Source organism: Mandrillus leucophaeus, unplaced genomic scaffold (genome assembly GCF_000951045.1).
Source record: "Mandrillus leucophaeus isolate KB7577 unplaced genomic scaffold, Mleu.le_1.0 Scaffold169, whole genome shotgun sequence".
Classification (NCBI taxonomy): domain Eukaryota; kingdom Metazoa; phylum Chordata; class Mammalia; order Primates; family Cercopithecidae; genus Mandrillus; species Mandrillus leucophaeus.
Window position 1 is genome coordinate 5,684,695 of NW_012101687.1, and position 17,896 is coordinate 5,702,590.

Consider the following 17,896-nt stretch of genomic DNA (forward strand, 5'->3'; position numbering starts at 1 on the left):
CGTTCCATTGATATCTAGTTTATTGAGAGTTTTTATCATGAAGGGCTGTTGAATTTTGTCGAAGGCCTTTTCTGCATCTATTGAGCTAATCATGTGGTTTTTGTCCTTGATTCTGTTTATATGCTGGATTACATTTATTGATTTGCATATGTTGAACCAGCCTTGCATCCCAGGGATGAAGCCAACTTGATCATGGTGGATAAGCTTTTTGATGTGCTGCTGGATTCGGTTTGCCAGTATTTTATTGAGGATTTTTGCATCAATGTTTATCAGGGATATTGGTCTAAAATCCTTTTGTTGTTGTGTCTCTGCCAGGCTTTGGTATCAGGATGATGTTGGCCTGATAAAATGAGTTAGGGAGGGTTCCCTCTTTTTCTATTGATTGGAATAGTTTCAGAAGGAATGGTGCCAGCTCCTCCTTGTATCAAATGCCTTTTAGTTCACATGACTTGGGTAATCTTTGGCAAATAAGAGTAGTTTAATATTGTTAATGAAAACAGCTTTGTCTTCTGATCAGCAAAATACCCATGTATGTAACTTTAGGGTTTTTGCTTAAATGGTTACTGCCTAACATTTGCAAGCTGTAGAAATTATTAACAAAGAAATAACTTGAGATGATGGCTACCTTTGTTTAATAGACAGTTCAAGCATAATTGTTAAAAATGAATACATTATATAAATGTAAATGGGATAAATGAACTTTTTATTGTTCCAAAAATATTTTCAGTAACCTAATCTTACAGTCGTGTTAAGTTAAGTGACAAATGATCATAAAATGTCTGAGTCATTTCTAGGTAAGTTAAAATACTAGAATATTAATTGTTAAATGTAAGTTTGTTTAAATACTTTAGCATCTCATTTTTATATAGTGTAGGACAGCTAAATATATTTAGATCTGTTAATAAAGAAACATCTTTCTAAAAATTATGAAGTGATTTTTATCTACAAATGCTGATATAAAACAGTTCAAAATTATGTCTAGGTTCTTCACTAGAAGTTAAGGCTATTAAGAGCTAAAATTGTAGTTAAACTACTAGATAGAAGAGAAACAATTCTGTATACAGAGTGTATAAGGAAAAGTAGGATCCATTTTTGATAAAGAATGTTATAAAGAAGGCATGAGAGAGTGGTTTTTGTTAGAGGAAAAGTAATTTTGTCCTGAAGTTTTTAAAGGTTAAGTTGAAGGGATTTTAAAAAATAGATAAAACTGGATGAATATAGAAAGTTGGTCAACGAAAGAGAATGGGAAAAATTGTAGGAGATTGTAAAAGGCTTACAGGTATCTTATCTTGTGTGGTCAAAGCTGATTGAGATTGGATAAATCAGCATTTCCATTGTGCATACTACTGTCAGTCTTCCAGATTGGTGGAAGGAGGAAATGGAATAATAAAACAACAATCGGTAAGGCTTACAGCAACATTTAGACTGTTGAGGCCTATAGCTCTTTTATTTGCTTAACTTACATTCTACCCCATTTGGAAAACATCAGCTTTCTCCCTTTGAAATGGTAACAGATGCCCCATGCACCTAGCTGAAGGAGTCTATGAACCTGCTCTCCTATGGTATTCTTTATTATTGCCAAGGCCTTGTAAGTGTCTCTTCAAAAATTCTAAATTAATTATGGATTCTTTTGACAGAAAGTTCCCAGGAGATGAAGACGTTGAAACTACCATCATAAAATTAATAAAAGGTGCAAGGTTAGAATTATGGTATTGGCCTGGATTTTGTTAAGACAGAGATATAGGTACATCATTAGATGTTTGTTATACTTATTTTCCTTTCTTTGACCCTTTCTTCCTCCATATCTAATTCCTTGTATATAATCATTTTCATAAATTGTAGTTACTAGTAATTAATTATCTTCCTATTCCTGCCCCACCAGGCATGCTGCCCACAAGATTAATGAACTTGTTTTTCTCTTAAAGAACAATTATCTTTAGGTCGTGTAGATCTCCTTGATGGCTTCCAGAAGTTGGACTGGTCAAGGGGCCAAGAAGCTTTGACCACCAGGGATCTCACTTCCTGCAAACCTTTCTGCTAAGCTCTAGGCACAGTTAAACAATAACCTGCCATTGTTCTCTAGCTTGCTTTTCTATAGTAACTGAATTCACAAGCACTATTATGAAACCTAAGGCTGGTCTCTGAGATATTTTTTCAGACTTTGCATCCAAATGGGCCAGCTGACACCAACCAGACAAATGACCAATGACCTCAACCCAAGAATTGACTCAGTGCGTGAAGATAGTTTTGATACTCTATGATTTCATCTCCAACTACGCAGTAGCACCCATTCCCCAGCGCTCCCTGCCTGCCAAACCATCCTTAAAAATCATAGCTTTTGAATTCTTGGGGAGGTGGATTTAAGAAGCATCTCCTTGAGTGTCTGTCTCACTCAATTGCCTTATAATAATTAAATTCTTTCTCTGCTGCAACACCTGCTGGCTTAGTGTTTTGGCTTCTTCTGTGCAGCAGACAGGAATCCAATTAGGTGATAACAACATCAAATATTATGGTCTACAATCTGGAGATTTTATTTATTGGAAAAATCCATAAAATAAAGAACTCCTTCCTACCACATTGGAATGAACCATATCCAGCAGCCCCACTTGAGTGGACGTCTTCATTACTGGAGGTTTTCGATAACTTGCTCTTCAGATCAGGACAGGAAATAGATGAAATATTTATTTGGTTATCTTCAGTAATAGGAACCCTTTTTGGATCTGCATTTCAGTTGTTTTGTTAATCATTGTCCTTATTTGCATCATACTTTTGATTCTGAAATTGATCATGCTTTGTATTTCTAGATGTTTAAACTCAACAACAAAAAACTAATCATGATAGCAAGATGCTTAGAATTGATCCAACATGCTGCAGCTCCTTTGTAAGCAGATGGCCTGAATTAAGAACATTGCTATGTTCCTTGGAGTTGCCAGTCAGTTTGACCTTAAGACCTCATGAAGTCATAATATCTCTCCCTTTTCTCTCAATGTGGAAGGAGATTATCTGGAAATGAAATTTCCTAGTAAAGTTTGTCAGACTTATATCTAAAATGTTAATCTTCAATGCTTTTGGAAGAGAAAAATTTTAATCAAAAGGGGGAAGTGAGAATAAAAAATAGCTCAGATAAGTCTGAATTATGTGAACTTTACAAAACGTATCAGGCCCAGGGAGACATGAGTATGAGACTTCAGTCATGCACCCATTCCATGCCTAAAGGCAATTGCTCAAAGGCATATTGTTCTTTTCTTCCCTGTGGTTTTCTCACTAGCTGCCTCACCCATTATCTTCATGTTCCTGGGATTTTTGATACAAAGAACAATGTATAGCAAATCAATAGTTTATGTTATTGTCAGTTCTTGGTAAACAACCAAGGAAGTGCCTCTTCTTATTTCTTTTTTCTTTCTTTTTTTCTTTTTCCTTGGCTATGTCTTCTCCTGTATGCCTGTTCTTTTCTCCTTTAAAAGCCCACTTGTAACTGCTGTTAAGTTGGAACATACATTTAGGGCAACTTGAGTCCATGCTTCTGGGTTTCAGTCTTCAAACTTGGCCCAAATAAACTTTCTACTTATGTTGATTTTTTTCCTTAGGTTCTGTTTTCTCTTTAGGTTGACACGTCCTAGGACAAAATTACTTACTTTCTCTATGCCTTTGCTTCTTCATTTATAGGATTATATTGACTCAGAAAATGATACCCTAAAGGCTGGTGCTGAGAGTTCTTAGAAGCTGCTTCAGAATCAAGGTTTAACCGTGTTTTTCCCCTTGCCCTACAACCCCAAGCTCAGGGAAGGACTCTTTGGAATTTCCTTATCTGATCAAGAAAACTTTCTAAAAGAAATTCTGTGGTCTTAACCTCCCTCCCTAAGGATCTCTCTAGAGATCAACCACTGGAGAAAAGAGACTAGGAGTCATCACCATGCCCAGACAGAGTGCTGCTCCAAGAGATTAACTGAGGGACTTCATCTGCATAATAAGACAATCTTTTGTCTGGGCGTGATGGCTCACGCCTGTACTCCTAATAATCCTAGCACTTTCGGAGGCCCAGGTGGGCAGATCACCTGAGATCAGGAGTTCGAGACCAACCTGACCAACATTGTGAAACCCTGTCTCTACTAAAAATACAAAAATTGCCAGGCATGGTGGCACACGCCTGTAATCTCAGCTACTCGAGAGGCTGAGGTAGGAGAATTGCTTGAGAGGTTGCAGTGAGCTGAGATTGCACCCCTGCACTCCAGCCTGGGTGACAGAGCGAGACTCTGTTTCCAAAAAAAAAAAAAAAAAAAAAAAAAAAGACAACCTTTGTTTCTGTGCAGCTCTGCCCCTCACCTCCCTGTAATGTCTACTTCAACTTCCCAGGTCCATTCATTCTCCCTAATGATTATTGTACCTCAGAAGAATTGTCTACATTCCCTATCTTCTCTCTCTTCTATGAAAAAGGATATATAAGCTCCTATACCATACTGGGTTATTGAGCAATCACTGTGATTTTCCCTCGAGCATGTTAATAATTTGTATGCCTTTTTTCCTATTAATTTACCTTTTGTCAGTTGATTTTCAGCAAATCTTGAGAGGACAAAGAAGAAGCTCTTTTCACTCCTACAATGGAATGATAATCTCCACCTCATTTGGTTTTAAAATAATTAAATGATATATTGCGGGCAAAGCAGTTCAGAATAAAACCTGACATATAGTAATACTAGTTGCTAATGGTTATTAAATGCGTATTATGTGCTAGGGCTCAAAAATATTACACGTTACTATTCCTGTTTGTCAAACAGGGCATGTTCAAAGAGTTAAATTTGACAGATGAGAATATACAAAGCAGGGAGGTTGCCCAAACTCAGTACTCAATACCACGCATCAGAATCACCTTGGGGGACTTGTTAATACAACACAGATTGCTGGGCCCCACCCATCCCCAGATTTTCATATTCAGTAGGACTGGAGAGTGCTGTCTAAGAACATGCATTTCTAACAACATCCCAGGTGATGCTGATGCTGCTGGTCTGGGGACCAAACTTTGAGCTACATGGGCATAGAGGTTAAGAGGTCACATTTTGAAATCAGAAGGATTCATATTGGAAGCTGAGCTTTAATACTGGATGGCCTTGGGAAAATTACCTTGTCTTCTTTTTTTTTTTTGAGATGGAGTCTTACTCTGTTGCCCAGGCTGGAGTGCGGCGGTGTGATCTCAGTTCACTGCAACCTTCGCTTCCCAGGTTCAAGTGATTCTCCTGTCTCAGCCTTCCAAGTAGCTCGGATTACAGGCACGTGCCACCATGTCCAGCTAATTTTTTTGTATTTTTAGTAGAGACAGGGTTTCACCATGTTCGCCAGGATGGTCTCGATTTCCTGACCTCATGATCCACCCGCTTCAGCCTCCCAAAGTGCTGGGATTACAGGCATGAACCACCATACCTGGCCTAACTTGTCTTTTTAAGCTTCAATTTCTTTGTCTCCAAATAGGTGTAATAATAAGAGTTGTATAAAGAGTTGAAGTAGATGAGACATATAGAACATTTGGCACACAATTAGTGCATAATGTGTATTAGCCATTGTTCCTATTCTACTAAATTTTGGACCACTCTCCAGTCTTTTCTGTGCTTCTACCTCTTTATTTGTAAAGTGAGGATATTAATCTGTATTGTATGGAAGTTGAAGGCACTCAAAAAGACAATAGCCTCAGGTGCCTTTAATTTATTATTATTATTATTATTATTATTTTTAGATGGAGTCTTGCTCTGTCGCCCAGGCTAGAGTGCAGTGGCATGATCTTGGCTCACTGCAACCTCCGACTCCCAGTTTCAAGCGATTCTCCTGCCTCAGCCTCCTGAGTAGCTGGGACTACAGGCGCCCACCACCACGCCCAGCTAAGTTTTGTATTTTTAGTAGAGATGGGGTTTCACCGTGTTGGCCAGGATGGTCTTGATCTCCTAACCTCGTGATCCGCCTGCCTCAGCCTCCCAAAGTGCTGGAATGACAGGTGTAAGCCACCGCGCCCGGCCTTATTATTTTTAAACTTATTTTTGGTTCAGGTTTGTTATCTAGGTAATCTCATGTCACAGGAGTTTGCTGTACAGATTGTTTCACCGAGTACCTTGGGTGCCATTTAAAAGTAAAAAGCTCTGTCTAAATCAGTGGTCCCCAACCTTTTTGGCACCAGGGACCAGTTTTGTGGAAGAAAATTTTTCCATGGACTTGAGGGGTGATGGAAGGAGGGGGATGGTTTCGGGATGAAACTGTTCCACCTCAGATCATCAGGGGCTGGATTCTCATAAGGAGTGCTCAACCTAGATCCCTTGAATACGCAGTTCACAACAAGGTTCGCTGTCCTGTGAGAATCTAATGCCATTGCTTCTCTGACAGGAGGTGGAGCTCAGGCGGTAATGCTCTCTCACCCACTGCTTACCTCCTGCTGTGCAACCTGGTTCCTAATAGGCCACAGACCAGTACCTGTCCATGGCCTGGGGGTTGGGGACCCCTGCTCTAAATGTTACAGCTTTTAATGACCATCCTAGAGGTTGAACTTCTGGTCCCCTTCTTAAACAGGTCTTGCAATGTCTTCCTCTTGGGCTGCATTTGAAAATCCTCTGCTATTACAAGAGGTCTGAGACTCCTAATAGCTCTTTCAGACCTGACTCTCACCTTTAATTTTACTCCCCAGTTGTCTTGTCCTCATAGTCCTCCACTAAAACCTGAACAACAAAGTAGGACGATTGGTTTTATTTCCCCTTCTGTCCTGGCTCATCTTTATTTAATGCTGTTGTGTTACTCTTTGCAGGTAGACAGTTGTTTCCTCCCCTCTGCTATCTGTTCTGAGTCAGGGAGAAATGTCAACTTGGATGTCGACTAAGTTAGTGGTCATTGCAAAGTTCTTTAGGAAAAAAAGAATGTCTTAAAATGTTTAAATTTATATGTCTTACAAAGGATATTATCTGATTAAAGTGTAGACTTAGTAATATTCCCTGGTTTCTGAACTTCTCCACTCCTATTGCGCTTTGTTTCTATGGTTGTATTGTCAGCTGTTGTGATTTTTTGTTGTTGTTGTTTACTGTAACTCTTTGGCAAGCCCTAAGATACAGAAACTTCTTGGCCACTAATGGTTTGCAGCAGGATAATAGAGATAGGAAACATATTTCATTGCCAACTCTTTCTTAAGATGGAAATAGATGCCAAGTTTCTTCCAGGGGCCAAAGTGGAAAGTAATTTTATATTAAGATAATTTACACAAAGGTTGTTGCATCATTGAAATTGTTGAAGAAAAATTATTCATGACACTTTAACGTTAAAGACAGTAAGGCAGGCTTTATTTAAGAGGGTCCATAGTAGTAAATATAAGGACATCTGCAATGGGGTTTTGCTATAGGGGAGAGAAATTGGACTCAACTTCAACTTCAGCAAGGACAAGTGGGGATTAAATAAAACAGGAAAATTAACCTTTCCTGTTTAAAGCAGGAGCAGGATGGGAGGTCAGTGGATGAAAACTCACTAAGAGGAAGGGGAAACATCAGGGGTAAAGGGAATTCCTGCTGAAGGCAGACCCAGGTGATAAGATATCAAGGATGGTCAGGTACCTAGGTTGGGAGATTTTCACTAACCTTACTTTAAACTGGAGTCTACGAGGACAGAGAGGGAAGCCCAAGGATGGGCCTAGTCAGGCAGAGGACACTGAGGAATCTAACTAAAGTTTTGGTCAAAGGAGAAGTTATTGTCACAACAAATCCTAGAAAAAAAGCAAACTTCATTCATATCAACAGTTCTCTATTATAATAGTAAAATTTTCCTTGGAAAAGACTGGATTGGGAGATATTTTAGTGAGCATGTCCTTTGGGATTCATTACCTCTTTTAGTGAGGAGGTAAATGTTTGTTAACTTCTACAAAGAACCATCCCTGCGTGGTTTTCTCTTATTATTCAGGCTCGGATTCTACCAGTTAATTTTTACTCTTCTATTATGAATGCTCCTTTCATCAGGAGCATCAAAAGTCTTGCCAGTTCTCTGAAAATCTAGCTGTAGAAACTCTTCTGGATTCTAGAAGGTTTGATACAATTAGTTTCAATAATGTTTTATAATAATATTGTGTTAGAAAAATCATGCTTTTTCCTTTTATATGTAATATTAGTTCAGATTTAAGATTGTGATGACTTTGGTTCAGGTATGACTCTTAAATACAGTCTGAGATTTGTTTAAATACATGGATGTTTCCAGACATATGAGATACCAAAAAAAGAGGATTGACAGTCCCCTTTAGTGTTGGAAATAGCCATTGTGTCCACTGACTTTCTGAGCAGCTTTCTTAAACTCCTGGCCTTGAGTGATCCTCATGCTTCAGCCTCCCAAAGCACTGGGATTACAAGTGTGAGCCACTGTCCTGGCAATGAGCAGCATTTTTATTTGTCTGTATTTACCTATGAACAGGTCCTCCCCCTGAGTAATAGGAAAACCAGGTTTGATTTCAGCATTGTCTTATTTTGCTATGTTATTTTGATTTTATATTTTTATGTTTTATTTTATTTGCTGTATTGTTTTTAAATTTGTGTCTTGGTTTCCTACATTCTTGGTCCCAAGTTGGCCGGCCCTTCCAGCTCTAACATTTTATGATTATGGAAGATATATCAGCAAAATTACCAAGTGATTAGTTCAAGTTGCAATACTCTCTTTTTCTTTAAGAATAAATTCTGTCAAATAGTTACTTTGGGAAAAAAAAAAGTCTAGCTTCATAGGTCAATTTATTTTGTTAACCTACTTCTTTGAATCCAGAAACTGTTTTAAAAGGAAGGATTGCTTTGATTTAATGATTTTATTTGTAAATCTGCTACTGTATTTTTTTAAAAAAATAAAGGTTTCTGTGAGCAAGTTATAGAAAAATGAAATATTGGAGTTGTGAAGGACAGTGATCTTTCCGCTAAAATATGAAAAAGGCAAAAGGGCAAACTCATGACTCTGGAAATAGGCACGGCGTCTCTTTACCAAATGTCACACTGTCCGCAAATGTCTGAAGTGTCTCTGAAGGGCTCAGTGGCGATCCAACCAGGGCAGTACCTCTGAGAGTACACCAACACTGTTGGTAACAGGTGACATTTTGGTTATTAATGAAGTAAAGAACTGAAAACAGGAATTTAGTTGGAGACAGCTGGAGAGTCTATTATATGTACACAATACTGTACGTAACCAACTCAGTACTTACGGGACTAAAGGTTAAGACAACTATATTCTTCATGATAATGTCATGGAAGATTTTTCTCATTTTAAAGCAGTCACTTTTGACCTTTCTTCTGAACAGACAGATGACAAAAATTGATAAATGAGGAGCAGGTGAATAGAAAACAGAACACTCTCCTTCAACAAACTGCAGTTTTATTCCTATACTAGTGAGAATGGATGCAAGATGCTTTATAGATTTCTTTTAACCACAGTTACAAATATAAAAATATATTAAGCAAATACATAATTTAAATTGAAAGACTAAGGAAGTTCTTTGTTCAAATACAGTTAGAAACACAATATTGTGGGTGGATGCTATAGTATGAAAAAATAGAATCATCTACTGCCATCTTAACTGGATTTTCAGAGAAATAATAAATGATATTAAAAACTTAAAAGTGCTCTATTATAGAACATAAAAAGTTCAGTTGCTGTATTTCCTTACATTATTTATGCTTCACACAAATGAAGGAACAGCTAGATTAACCTCCATGGACAACAGTATTATTGGACACTGACTACCTAACATCCAAAATATGAAGTCAGGAGCAATTTCAAGAAGTGTGTGTAGAATGCCTGTGAGCTGTGCACTAATTTCCACAAAGTAGGAGTAGAGATGAGATTAAAGACTTGGTCCTTGTTCTTGAAGAATTTATAAGCCCAACAGTCCTGCACAGAAAACCAGAAATACTCTTCCAGTAGAGCATTGGTGCACCCTCTTGTCAATGTGGCAGACTAGGACATTCCACAAAGGCCGGTACAGGCTTTCCTACTAACCTGCAGATGGAATGCTGTCCAGCTGTGCCACAAACTCTTAAAGCCACAATTGCACATGTTCCTTTCTTGATGGGGGTGCTTATCTATGCACACAGGTATTACAACATCTCAACATAACTGAAAGCTTGTTCTTGGGGTGAGGATAGTATTTATTAAAACGGTTATAACCAATCCTTTTTGTGACTGTTCTAGAAGGGACACATTGCATTTGTCTGACATTATTCACAGTTTTGAATAACTTATTTTGGTGTCTTATGTAAGATCATGTGAATTGGCATACAGGTTATAAAAATAATCTTTGGTAAACCTGTTAATCTCTTATTTCCCTTACATAAGCCTCTCTTTTCAGAGCATTCACCAACACTTTCTTTATTTAATAAGTGTATCTTATATAGGCAATCTTTTAAAAAATAAAATGCCTTATTTGTGTTGCATATATTTATTCCAAGGGAGCCTCCCTACAAGTCAAGAGTATTCTCTTAGCCAGAAATACTTCTATTGCTAGAAACATTTTTAGAACAGAACAGATTTTTCCTGTTATCATGGCTGCATCAAATGTTACCCTGCATTTTAACTAAAATGGCCAAACATTTTCAAAGTCATCATTCTCTACAAGAATCTAAGGCAGTGTGTCTAAAATGCCAAACCCAGTACATTTAGTTAAATATCTGGTCAATTCAAAAAGCAAAATAAATTGATTCAATTGTTTAATCAGTTAAACCATCTGGCCAACGTAGTCAGAGTGAATCCTCAAAAGGGCAACATGTCCTAATAGAAACATATGACAGGATTGTCCAAGCACACCCAGGCCACAAAGAAGAGATGCCATTTTATCTTCCTGATGATGTCTGGTTAGATTCTCTTTTGCAAATATTTTCTCTTTGCATCATTTCACTTGCTTTTTGCAGTCATCGTTTACCGATTTTCCTTTGATAGGGAACATTCTTTGAATACCTGATGTAATTCTAAATTTCAGGTTAAAAATAGCAGTGCAGAAAATTAGCACAGCATTTTCTCCTTCAACTCTTCAGGAATGAGGTAGGCTTGAGGGCTTGTTCACTGCAACTTGGAGGAGGATCAGTCATTCCTTATTGCCACTCTATCTTGGCTAAGCAGCTATAATATTTTCATTTCCCCAATGAAATGGAACCCAGAAAGCCCTTGAACTGCTAACATATACAAGCAACTTATTACCTATTGATTTTCACCAGGTCAGGTTTGGTCTGGCTCATATTTGTAAACTAAAACTCTAGAGTGTCCCAGAGTTTGGGCTCAGATACTACCACTGCTGTTGTGCAGATCTGGTAGCTTTATTATTTCAGGATTCCAACGTCAAAGAATTCTCAGAAAGCTAAGTGAATGAGAATTTAGCATATGGCCAATAATATTATTGCAACAGGTAAGGAAAACATAAGAAATTGGATCCTTAGACACCAAGGCAAGAGAATCAGCCTGTGAAGGGTAGCATGTGAGGTCTATTTTTATATTGCTGGACATCTGCTAAATGGTTTAATATTATTTTCACATGTCATTTTGGACTTTCTTCCAAAAGATGATTACAAAATTTATCAAAGACCCTCCCAAAGAAAACTGCCCCAAAAATGTCTGTGTGCTGTGTGCCTTTTAGTATTTAAAAGTGAAATTGGCCAGGTGTGGTGGCTCACTCCTGTATTCCCAGCACTTTGGGAGGTTGAGGTGGGTGGATCACCTGAGGTCAGGAGTTTGAGACCAACCTGGCCAACATGGTGAAACCCCATCTCTACTGAAAACACAAAAATTAGCCAGGCATGGTGGCAGGCACCTGTAATTACAGCTACTCAGGAGGCTGAGGCAGAATCACTTGAACCCGGGAGGCGGAGGTTGCAGTGAGCTGAGACTGCTCCACTGCACTCCACCCTGGGCGACAGAGCGAGACTCCATTTCAAAAAAAAAGGGAAATTATGGTCATCTTTTTGATGATGTGGAACCTGAAAGGATTGTGAAATTATACTTACGAGTATAAAAGATAATATGAACAGTAGATAAAAATCACATTCAATTGGGAAAACAAACATTTTCAACTGGGAGGAGTGGGACAACTAATAAAACAGAGGGACTCAAAGGTTTAAGGGATAGAGAATTACTTAGGACAAATACGTGCAAGCCCAGGTAAGAGAGGTGAGTCTTTGAAAATTCTGATTCAAGAGCTGAACAATTGGCTGCTTTCCAGAGAACACCACAAATAATAATACAAAATTGATTTAATGAGATGAGATTAAAGGAGTTAATTATAACGAACTTGGAAAAATAATTATTAAAATGCTAGATGGGACTCTCCCAAGATTTGATAGCTTAAAAGCACTTTGAAGCCTTGATGATTAAAGTGTATTGCACAGGTGTACAGACAGGATGCCCACCAAGACAGGAGATTGAGTGTTTACCAAGACATAACACATGATGCAATTAAATGAAAATAAATCCAATGGAGCTGAATGTCAAGGAAAACTTTTTTCTCCTAAATTTAATAAATAAATCAATTAATGTATTTAGTCTTCCCAGGAGCAGGAGTGAATAGTGAACTATTTGTTGTTAAGGAGATTTAAAATTGAGTGTAGGGTAGGAATAGACATTTCCTGGGTTGGATTAGACTTAAAAAACCTACAATTTTTCCCTGTCATGTCCACTTACATAATTCTGATACTACCCTAGATGTTGCCAGGGTATGAGAGTGTTATTTACTGTTACAGATGTATAGGTTTTTTATGGTTTTAATTTCTGGTTTGTGCAATTAATTGCTCTGTCTTCTAGATCCAGAGGTTTACTATTGAAGTAGCATTAGCACTTTCCAGTGTGTGGCCTGTGGAAGGTGACCACTGTCCTGGACCGGCTCAGTTATCCCATTCCCTTGATGAGGCTCTTTTAAACTCAACTGAAGGTAGTAACAACAGTCCTAACTTTATGAGGATTCTCTTTATGTGAGTAGAAATGGGTAGATTCTGGAACAGTGCCTAGCAGGTTGCAGGCACTTACTAAAAGTTTTCTGAGTGAATGAAAAGTCAAAAATGAATGTATCCTTCCAGGCATTAATGTGCTTTGCATCAAGCAACATTAGTGTAAAATTCTGCTTTTTTTCTTGCTTTTTCTTTTCCACGTAGGAAAGGTGATTTCTAATAGATGCCACACGTTGTAAATCTCTGACCTCTATTTTCTCACTGGTGGTACATCTACTGCACTTACACATATGTTGTTCCTTTTCATTTCCAGAAGATCCGCTTAGTTCCTTGATACAGAATCAGAGCCTAAGACTGTCATTTCACAAGGGCATTGAGCACAATGAAACTGTGAAACTTTGAAACTTAGGATTATGCTTCACGTTTTTGTAAACTTCAAATAACCCTGGAAAAATTTCCAGATTGGGTGTAGAGTTATTTAATTATAAATAACTATTCTAGGTATAGTCAATGATTTTCAATTATTATGTCAATTACATTCACTGCATTATGGGACTTTATGGTAGATTACAAAAATACATACTTTGAAAAAAAAAGTACTCTTTTTGCAAAGGAAGCTATGCCATCAACAAACTTGACCTCTAATTCCCAAGTTTATTATAGAAAAATTTGTAGTATGAAAAAGGCAAACATCTCCAGCTCATCATCTCAGGTATCTATGAAGATTCCATACAAATGCCTTTCAAATTTTTCCCAGGAATGCTCTCGGAACTGGACCTTGATGAAGGAAATACCCACTTTCTCACTCACTGGAATTTGTTATAGTCACAGTAAGGCACAAATACTGAAGATAAACTTGGTACAGTACGTAGTACCTTTTGTTATTAAATGCAACTTTGGGTGACTACTTGATATTTTGACTTCATTAATTTACTAAAAAGGTTTTTGAAAATTTTACTAAAGACCACTGTTTTTGTTTTTGCTGTTGTTTTTAAATTTATTATATATGATGTTTGTAGTCATTTCTATGAAAATGTTGGCATTAAGTCTTTTAATCAGGCACAGTCTGCCACCATAATATTCTTTTAATGGGAAATCAAGTAGGAATGGATAATTGTGACTTTTCTAGGAATGGAGACCACTGAAAATGAGACAAAAACTAGTGTGCATAAACACATTACAGTATGGGTGTGGATGTTCACACTATGAATGCAATGAGAGGATCTCTAATCACTAGATGGTGCTTTGCATGTTATGTTTTCAGTCTGGGTACAGCTGGCATCTTCTTAACGAAAGGAATTCATCACTTCTGTTTGGAATCATTCTCTATCAGAACCCTCAACCCTGCATCCTACATCCTGGGCTTGCACTGCAAGTTACATGATCCCTGAGCTAACCACTTTGGCTTGAATCCCTGGTAGGAGAAAGGAGAGAGAGCAAGTAGTTCAGACACAACCATCCAGTTCAGCTTTGGTACTGCTTAATTCTTTTTTCTCCCTCTAATCCTTTTTTTGACTGTTACATTTGTCCTAATAGCATGTTTAGGACATGCCTGTTGGCTCTCGAGATTCATGGGACAGCAATGCAGCAAAGCTAGACATAGTATTTGCTCTCTCTAGCCCTGCCCTTTGTCCTGTCCAGTGAATATCAAAACAGGTAGAAAACATGGCCCAAGGGATTGTCTCTGCCACCACCTCCATACACATTTTACCAGTAGTCCTGTCACACAGGTTGAATTAGTTTATGTAGAACAAGTCATGAACACTTTAGTGTGGAAAAATAGTATTATATAAAGCTTAATATTAAACATGAAAAATACATATTTACAGAAGAAACTATAAAATACAACTATGTACAATAATATCTGTTACCTTTAAATTATATAAAATTTTAAACATTCTCCAGATTAATAAATTATACATAGTATCAACAGAAATAGCTGGCACCTCTGTAGGGCATGAAGCAAGTTTTTAAAATCAAAATCACACAGTGAATAATTTTTATCCAGGAGCTCTTCAAGTACATTCTCAATGCCTTGAATAGACTGGATCTGAAAGGAAGAACACTGTAATTAGAGACTGCTGCAGGGTGTGTCATAATTGTTTGTTCTGTTTATGAAAATTACCAATGTGAAAGACCAGCAGAAATACATAGCTCAACCTAGTTTAAGATGAGGCCATTCCTACTGGGACCAGGTCATTCCATTTAGAAACACAGAATATTAGACTTGGAAGGGACTAGTGATTCTAGTCCATCACCTCTGTTTTTATGGATGCAGCCATAGGCCCAGAGAGTCAGAGTAACTTACTCAGGGTTACACAGCTTGTTAAAGCTAGTTAGAGAGTTTGGACCTGAATCTTAGCCTTCAGGTACCTGGTGGTTATCCTTTTCTATACCATAGTTAGCTTCTTTCAGGAGTGCCCAAGGTTACTCTAAAAAAAGATTCTCAAGTCAAAACAAGACAAAGGAACCTCCAAGATCCCTCAGAACTTGCTCTATACTGAAGCCTCTTAAGGAATCTCCCATGCAAAAACCTTAATTTACTATACGGATTAACTGGGGGGTAATTATTTTAGTACAAAAGAATTATCTGATTTACAAAGGACTCCTCTAAATAGTAGCTCTTTATTTGTGCTTTACAGATTGTTAACTCATTAACATACTGGCTAGGCTGGGTGGTACAGAGAACTAAGTAAAAGGTTAGGAGACACTGCCAATTGAAGATCATTTAGAAACAGAGATAAGAGGGTATGAAATAATGTTTGTCAAAGTAAGATTATCTGATTTATAGAGATATCAGTCCACATGGCAAGGAATTGCAGCTGCATCTGCCCACAGTCATGTGAGCAAGCCATTGTGAAGTGACTCCTCCAGCCCCAGTCAAACCTTCAGATAATGGTAGCCCCCTTGTAAGTCTTGATTGCAACCTCCTGAAAGACTCTGGGCCAGAACCACCAGTGAGATAATAAATGCTGATTTAAATTGCTAAATGTTGGGGTAATTTGTTAGGCAGTAACGGATAACTAATACAATCCTCCTTCACATTTGCAATTAGCCTATGTGATAACTTAGGTCTTCATGATGGCCTAGAGTAAGACGAGGCATGAGGACCCTTCTCTTGTCACTTAATAATTGCTTGATCAAAACTGTGCCTTGTGAGGTTTTTTTCTATTGAATTTCCCATTTGAAAAGTGTTACATCCTTATTCTAGAACATTTATAAAATACAAAAGAAGGAAAAATAGATTTTTCTAATCTTCAGGGAAATTTATATTTTCTCCCGGTCTTCTTTTTCCTTATGCATTGTTTTTGTTTGTTTTATGTCCTGTTTTCTTTATTTATAATAAATACCCATGTTATTATAATGTCCTCAAAAATAGCATTGTTTTTAGTTGGTTGTTTTTTTGAGATGGAGTCTTGCTTTGTGGCCCAGGCTGGAGTGCAGTGGCATGATCTTGACTCACTGCAACCTCCACCTCTCAGGTTCAAGCAATTCTCCTGCCTCAGCCCCCCAAGTAGCTGGAACTACAGGTGCGCATCACCACGTCCAGCTAATTTTTGTATTTTAGTAGAGATGGGGTTTCGCCATGTTGGCCAGGCTGGTCTTGAGCTCCTGACGTCAGCTGATCACCTGCCTTGGCCTCCCAAAGTGCTGGGATTACAGGCGTGAGCCACTATGCCCAACCTGTTTGTTTGTTTGTTTGTTTTTGAGATACAGTCTTGCTCTGTCACCCAGGTGGAGTGCAGAGGCACAATTATAGCTCACTGCAGGCTTCAACTCCTGGGCTCAAGTGATTCTCCTGCCTCAGCCTCCCAAGTAGCTGGGACTACAGGAGCATACCACGCCTGGTTAATTTTTAAATTTATTGTAGAGAAGGGGCCTCACTTTGCTGCCCAGGCTTGTCAAACTTTTAACTATGAAAAGCTTCATGCATAATACTTTTTTTTTTTCATATGTAGGGTGGTAGGAGAAATACAGGGTCACAAGATAAGAACATATGAAGGACCCCGATACCTTGATTGCCAAATTCTTTTCCAAAGGGATTTTACAACTTGAACTAGTTGTGATTTCAAAGCATCCTGCCCAGTAGTGGAGCTTATTGCTTGGAAAAGAAAGGCTAAGCAGAATCCTTCGTAGCAGCATCCTCTGCTAGGCTGGAAGAGATACCTTGTGAAACTGCTGCTCAGCTGCGGGAACCCCCTCCCCACCCTCCCTCTCTTCCCTGTTGCCACTCTTTGTGTCTAGGAGAAGAAATGGGTGGTGTACATTGGAAGAGCTTTAAGTTATTAACGGTTTCCAGAATATTTTTCTTTTTTCTTTTTTCTCTTCTCTCCTCCTCTCCTTTCTCTTCTTTTCTTTTTCTTTCTTTCTTTTTTTTTTTTTGAGACAAAGTCTCACTCTTGTTGCCCAGTCTGGAGTGCAGTGGCAGGATCTCGGCCCACTGCAACCTCTGCCTCCTGGGTTCAAGCAGTTCTGCCTCAGCCTCCTGAGTAGCTGGGATTACAGGTATGAGCCACCATGCCTGGCTCTTTTGTATTTTTAGTAGAGATGGGGGTTTCACCATGTTGGCCAGGCTGGTCTCGAACTCCTGACTTCAGGTGATCTGCCTGCCTTGGCCTCCCAAAGTGCTGGTATTGTAGGCATGAGCCACTGCACCCAGCTAGAATCTTTCTCTTTTTTCTTTGAGACAGGATCTTGCTCTGTCACTCAGGCTGGAGTGCAGTGGTACGATCTCAGCTCACTGCAGCCTTGACCACCCGAGCTCAAGCGATCCTCCCCCTCAGCCTCCCAAGTAACTGGGACTATGGGCATGTGCCATGATGTCTGTCTGATTTTTTTTTTTTTTTTTTTTTTTTTTTTTTTTTTTTTTTTTTTTAGTTATTTGTAGAGACGGGATCTCCCTATGTTGCCCAGGCTGGTTTCAAACTCTTAGGCTCAAGTGATCATCCTGCCTCAGCCTGCCAAAGTGCTGGGATTACAGGTGTAAG

The 17,896-nt window shown here is 38.5% G+C and overlaps 1 protein-coding gene across 4 annotated transcripts in view; it reads right to left on the reverse strand.

Annotated features, from left to right (window-relative positions):
• Positions 1–13,370: 13,370 nt before the first annotated feature.
• The window catches only part of PTPRB (protein tyrosine phosphatase, receptor type, B), a 140,603-nt gene continuing 136,077 nt past the window's right edge, over positions 13,371–17,896 (reverse strand). For all 4 annotated transcript variants that reach the window (XM_011976637.1, XM_011976640.1, XM_011976639.1 and 1 more), the window contains one exon: positions 13,371–14,958. In XM_011976637.1, the coding sequence (XP_011832027.1) occupies positions 14,936–14,958 (23 nt within the window). In that variant the 3' untranslated portion in view covers positions 13,371–14,935. The remainder of the gene's footprint in view (positions 14,959–17,896) is intronic.